Consider the following 6,889-nt stretch of genomic DNA (forward strand, 5'->3'; position numbering starts at 1 on the left):
GTCCTGCAAGCATTTTCAATCATTATTCTTCTGAAACCATACCTTGAGTGTCACTTAGCTCACTGGTTATTGGACACGCCACTGACTCTTGTCATAAGAGCTCTGTTTGCATAACTAACATGTTTTACAATGATTCTGACTTGCTGAAATGAAATCTGTGCTATACCAACAATAAAATATGCAAAGGCAAATGCAAAGACTGAAACTGAGGGGAGGGGGAGGGGTCGAATTCTGATTGATTTGATGTAGCTACATTTTCGAAATATTAAACAGTTAATTGAAATTAGAGATAATAAAGTAAGAAAAAAATGCATTGTCACGACAAATAGAATAGCGAATAGAAATCGCGGCCACCCAAGGAAGAAACCATGGCAACCGTACGCCGCTCAATTATCTTCTGTTAGGATCACTATCAAACCAAACATAGCAAAAATAGCCCAATTATTATCATTATGCAAAACTTTATTACTGATTCACATAACACACGGATAATCAAAAAAAGTTCACTTAAATCGACATAAGGTCCCGATAATTAAATAGCTGACCCCAGCTTGGACAGATCGCACACTGCTTGAATATTTTTTTCATAATGTAAAATGGCCTATCAACTGACCAACATACGTTTCAGAAAACTCGTGATTTTCAGTTTCTCTTCAAATGAAAAATCAACAGCCTACGCCTACAAGCGTGAGTCATTAAGCAGCCAGCGCTCCCAAAATAAGTCAAATTAAGTTGGAATTAATGGGAACGCTTTTCTTGCCATTTTCTATGCGTGCAGTTTAATATCGATCTATATAATTAATATAAAAATGATTTAAAAATAATATCGTTATCCTATAAGCAGTGATTATTCGGTTAAATTATAAACTTAATAATAGCCTGCTATATTTGCTGGCTGTTGATAGAAAATAAAATGCTTGCAGATGAACTGACTTCCATTTAAAATCACACAAATACTTGTTCAGTAAAACTCTAATCTCAAACCTGCAAGGTAGCCTAAGTATATACGACAAAAGGACAAATGGGACGTATTTATATTTAATTAGAATAACCAATATAACCAATTTTATTTTTACATTTAGTCCTATTATTAACTATTTAATTTTTGTGAAGCATATTTATTATTATTTTTACACGACAATTATTTTTTTTTGCTTGTCTCAAACATGAAAATATTTTGCGCTGTCCGCGGTACTGAAAGAGGGCCATCGCTTTTCTTTTCAATTTTAATCCTCAGTCACGCCATCTCCTTGGGTTGACAGCCCTGTAATTTTCAGGTCAAGGAGTGAGGACCTGTCTTTCTCCACTTAGGCCTATATATGTGTTCCTTACTCCTCAATGAATGAATGAATAAACGAATTATTAATTAATTAATTAATTAATTAATTAATTAACGAATTAAGAGAATACTTTGTTGTATAAAGCCCCAAAGCAAACAATCAGTAGTCCTACAAAATGAAAAATGTGAGAGAAATCGAGAGCATGACGTTGATCTACTTTATTGTAATAATATTAGCTAAGATTAAGGAAAGCTCACAGATTTATGTAGGCTAGGTCTACTTCTGTGGTTATGTCACGTATAGGCCTATAACTCGCAAATCATGCATTGGTTTCTGCTGGCAACCTTTAAATTCTCACTATTTTAAATGCTTGCCATTTAAGTGCGATGCTGCAACCTGCAGGTGAACTCGCGGAATGACACACACCTGTTCATGTAAAAACCGTTAGCTGAGAATTAAAATCTATCATGACCTGAGCATTTCGGCTACAAGTGAAGCGCTCATTCGTAGGCTATAAATATGCAAGTTTGTCACAGCAACAAGTTAAATAAACATACAGGCATATGACGCTGTTATCTATACACACACAAAAATCAGGACAATAAGAGCAGATGAAAATATACGGAACACATTACAATGCATTTGATCATACACTTCTTATGGTTTCGCTCATGCAGTGCAAGCAATGTCATCCAAAGCAAACGAACACACTGTAAAAAAAATGCTTTCATCAAACAAGATCAATTGTTTCCAACTTGCCCAAAAAATAAGTTTTCAAAATTCGTGGGATGAATTTTTCACAAGGCTTATGAAGGTTTACAACTAAATAAATATAAAACATGACCAATAAAGCATCAATATATTAATGCTTTATTTATCATGTTTTATAGTTATTTATCTATAGATAAAAAAACACACATTATTTAGTGTCTTAATCTCTAATGATTTATTCATGAATATTCTCACTCTACAATTCTAATAATTTAGAGATTGTTAACGCCCATTTTCTGTAATAATTCAGTGGACACTTAACCCTAAAACATTTCCGTGGGAAACTTAGTAGGGATACTTAAAATTGTTTGATACTTCACATTATAAGCACAAAATCGTCTCAGATCAAAGGTTGACTCACTGGACCCTTTGATGCGTATTCGTTTGACAAAGACTAAGTCATAAATCTTGTTTACAGAGGCTCAATTAGGTCGGTAATGAAAATAGTTCAGTGAGTGTATTTGCACAAGGGAGCACGATGCTTTCTTACGCACATACACTCTTAGCGATGGCCTGTGTTCAAAGTCTCGTGCAGAGCTCGGTTTCCTCCAGAGCAGCCGTGGGTATCCGGGACTCGGCGGGGGTCAGGCGCTCAGCGGGCGGGGGAAACCCGCCGAAATACTGCTTATATAGCGCGGGAACATGTTTTTATCCACATCCTCACGGTAAGCCTAAACTAGGGCATTGTTGATTCGCTTTGTTCAAAAGAACACTTAAAAGAGTTGGGTGATTAAAAAGGGAGGGGAGAGAAAGAGCGCGAGAGATAACATATCCGTGCTATTTAAGTAATGCTGTTTTTGTGTCTTTATCGTCAATTTTTTGTAGAATTAACGGCAAATTATAATATGAATTATAATTCAATAATATATGATTTTAAACATTTGTATGCTACTAAAAAAACGGGGGCATTTCACAATTCGATTACATAGCCTATAGCCAATGTAAATTGCTATTTGCTCTAATTCTTTTCTCACATTTATTATATTTACTATATTTATATTTATTCATTAGAAGTTTGCGTTTGTATAAATAAATCAATATGTATAGGCCAGGCCTACTGGTCGAAGACTGTGACCCTTCTTTGCTGGCGGAAGCTGTCGACGTCCAAATGGCTAATTGGCTTTTGCTTTTGTTAATGAACGCTGGACTCGAGGGATGTGCTGTGGCCCCGGGCCCGTAAGCTGATACTGGAGCGCTGTGTGTGGTATCCTACCCAAAGCTCTTAACAGAGACGGCCTGCTTCCACTCGAGCCAAAGTCATTCCCATCTTCTCTCACTCGCCTCTCACTGATCACTGTCTCCTCATTTGATGGAATGATTTATTTATTTTAGTCCTGCTACGTTTATGAAGGCCCCTAAAGCTCATTTAGATTTTGATCGTATTGACAGCCCTCCAAGGCCATTAGAGGAATCCATCCAATTAAAATTCGTCGCAAATGCAAATTCCAGAAAGTTGTAAACATTGGCATTGGGCTTGCTTTCACTCACTTGATAAGCTAAGATAATCTTTATTAAAAAAAAAATATATATATAATTCTATTATACCCAAGTTTATTCCCATAAAGCGTGCAACACTGACTGACTCATTCAGGCTAAATGACCAAAACATGTTTTATAAATAAGCCAGAAGAATAAGCATGCTCAAGCCAGAAAGATGATAATGATGATGATGAGAGACGCGAAGTTTGTTGTAGCATATAGTGATAAATTGTAGGGTCAGTTGATTGTGGTGGACAGTGTGCATGAGCATGAGGCTCTGGAGAGAGAGAGAGAGAGAGAGAGAGAGAGAGAGAGAGAGAGAGAGAGAGAGAGAGAGAGAGAGAGAGAGAGAGAGAGAGAGAGAAGGGGGGGGGGGGGGTGTTTGCTGGAGTCTAGGGGTTTAAGGGGGTGGGTGAGGCGAGGAGGGAGGAGCGATTTGAGTGGAGAAAGCCGGAGAGAGTTATTGAGTGATTGGCTGTCGGGTTTTGTTTAGTTGAGGCGCTGCACGAACTCAAGACTTTCCATTTCGTTCTCAAAAAGGGATTACAGTCACCCGGATCAGCGCGGAGACAGTGGCAGAAAAAGACCCGCAGTAAAACGTTGATAACGACGACGAATTCATGTGCGTATTCCTTGGATATTTTCTCTCACAAACAGCAGGATTTGGACCACAACTTTTAACGCCAGGAAAAGTAGACAGTTGCTTTGCATAGAATGCTTGATTAAATAAGCATACGTTTTCGAATGAATGAGTGTCGTGTTTATAGGCTAGTCGGTTGTTTTCTTTAACTTCATTGGTTTTTGAACATCTCAATCTTTTGGAGTCTTGCTTTACCTTTTTCTTCCGTTAACTTCATTGGTTTTTGAACATCTCAATCTTTTGGAGTTTTGCTTTACCTTTTTCTTCTGTCAACGTCAGCGTCTGTCAACGAGTTGTGTTCGTACGTCAGAGCGGGACAGATGACGACTGAGAGCTCCCACGGCCCACTGCGGTCAACGCCCCCGATGAGGACCAGTCCAGCGTCCAGCGCGCTGCATCCAGGACTGATGAACTCCACAAGTAGCTTGGAGGACCATGACGCCGTGCCCAAAAACAAAAAGACTAATTCAGGACTACGACGCCCGGAGAAACCGCCCTACTCTTATATTGCGCTCATTGTCATGGCAATTCAGAGTGCACCGACCAAGCGACTCACACTCAGTGAGATTTACCAGTTCTTACAAACACGCTTCCCTTTTTTCCGAGGCTCTTATCAGGGCTGGAAAAACTCTGTTCGGCACAACTTGTCTCTGAACGAGTGCTTCATTAAACTACCAAAAGGCCTTGGGCGGCCGGGTAAAGGGCATTACTGGACCATAGACCCCACTAGTGAGTTTATGTTCGAGGAAGGGTCATTTCGGCGAAGACCGCGAGGGTTTAGGAGAAAATGTCAAGCTATGAAACCAATGTACAGAATGATGAACGGCCTTGGGTTCGGTTCCGCCATTTTACCTCAGAGCTTCGATTACCAAACTCCCACTGGCGCACTTGCGTGCCATAGCAGTGGCTATAACCTGGATCTGTCTGGTAATGGTTATGAGTCAATGAGCAGCGGGCACCACGGTCACATGTCCCCCAGCTCCAGACATGGCTATATGGCTAGCTGTCCAGTGCCCGGGAACGGAGACTATGGCGCGGAGAGCAACACCAGCCCAGTTCCGTCCTCTACTGCAATAGCGGGCGCGCTTGAGGGTCACTCGTCGTATTCAGAGAGCACGGCACTATGGGCTTCTTCAAATTCTCCATACCTAAAACAGCCGTCTACAGTCACAAGCAGTTCTCCGTCCACAGGGCAGCATCCCGGGATATTCACCTACTCCCTGGAGCAGGGTTATATGCAGCAAAGTGCGAGAGACAACACAGACATGTCAGGTAACGGCAAGGAATCTCGGAAACATTTAGATGCCACCATTTTTTTTTTTTTTTTTACTTTTTTGGGTAACTGTGTCTTTGTTACACGTTACCATTTTTATAAATTGTGTAGGCTATAATTAGGCTACACGCAACTAATGCAAATAACACTAAACAAACAAACCCTAATCCTAACTTCAACCCTAAGTAAGCTACATTATGTTAATATTACTCAATATCCAATGTATAATTACACTGTAACAAGGCCACTTTAAAATAAAGTGTACTTTGAAACATTTTTATTTATTAGGCCTACGTTCTGTAGCCTAAATAAAAATAAAAAGCACGATAGAAAAAAGAAAGATAGGCTATCTCAGAATGCCAAAAGGCAAAATGTTTTACTTAAAAAGATTACTATAAACTGTACAAAATGTTTTGAGTTAGCTGTTGAATTCATCTATGCAGTAGGCCTATGGGTCAAATGACATATTTTGCAAGATTGTTTTTACGTCCGACCACATTGTTATGTGTGGGGTAGCAAAATACGTTTATTTGTATACGTTTATAAACAGCTAAATAAGTTTATAATAATAATAATAATAATTGTTGTTGTTGCTGTTATTATTATTATTACAATCTAGGGTTCAAGAATCATTCTTTTTTCACGTCAATATAAAATATTAAGAAAAATGTGTGAAGCTCATGAAAGTCAGTTTATTAATTTACATTTTTTTTATAAATAAATAAAAACATAATTAGAAACATAATTAGAAAAATTGTAAAAGAAATTTGTTTGTATAAATAAATCAATATGCCTACTGGTCGAAGACTGTGACCCTTCTTTGCTGGCGGAAGCTGAATTTGAAATTTGTGTGGGGGTAAAAGCTCTACTCATATGAGCTGATAAATGTAAAATGAACAATATTTAATATTAGATTTTATCATATGTATATTTATCTCATTGTGCATATTATCTGTCCCCAGTGGGAATATCGCGCTATCCGACACATTCTTCCCCAGTCGGAGAACGGAAGGACTTCATGTTGAATTTTAACGGAATTACGTCTTTCCATCCTTCTGCTGGTGGATATTATCATCACCATCATCATCACCATCATCACCATCAGAGTGTGAATCAAGACGTCAAACCTTGCGTGATGTAGTCCGCTATTTGCGGATCAAGTTGCACAAAGATAAGCACTTGGATAACTGTGAGGTAAAGAAAATTAATGAAGGATTAATTATTTTGCACTCATGAAGCGATTGGAAATAGGCCTATTTTCCAAAACCAGCCCTGGCAGCGAGCGCATAGAAACAGTTAAACTCATGAAGTCATGGACGGGCCATTTTATGTGTTGTGGCTACATTTCAATAGAGGTTGAATTAAGCAAATTTAAGTATATATTTCAATTAATCTGTACAGTACAGTGTGATGTGTGGAAGTTAGAAATAAAACATTTCAAGGAAA

General features: G+C 38.6%; 1 protein-coding gene across 1 annotated transcript; it reads left to right on the top strand.

Moving 5' to 3' along the window:
* The first annotated feature begins 4,378 nt into the window (after positions 1-4,378).
* On the top strand, positions 4,379-6,889 carry foxf2b (forkhead box F2b). Its single transcript, XM_056259943.1, has 2 exons — positions 4,379-5,442; positions 6,406-6,889. Exons 1-2 carry the CDS (start codon positions 4,491-4,493, stop codon positions 6,582-6,584), a joined length of 1,131 nt encoding a protein of 376 aa, XP_056115918.1. The 5' UTR covers positions 4,379-4,490; the 3' UTR covers positions 6,585-6,889.

This window comes from Rhinichthys klamathensis, unplaced genomic scaffold (assembly GCF_029890125.1).
Source record: "Rhinichthys klamathensis goyatoka isolate OS25496 unplaced genomic scaffold, OSU_Roscu_1.1 h1tg000170l_1, whole genome shotgun sequence".
NCBI classification, from domain to species: Eukaryota; Metazoa; Chordata; class Actinopteri; order Cypriniformes; family Leuciscidae; genus Rhinichthys; species Rhinichthys klamathensis.

Excerpts from the sequence above, each read along its gene's own strand:
- foxf2b (XM_056259943.1), top strand. The coding sequence starts at position 4,491 with ATGACGACTGAGAGCTCCCACGGCCCACTGCGGTCAACGCCCCCGATG. Across the intron at positions 5,443-6,405 it reads AGACAACACAGACATGTCAG|TGGGAATATCGCGCTATCCG; the intron begins GTAACGGCAAGG and ends ATCTGTCCCCAG.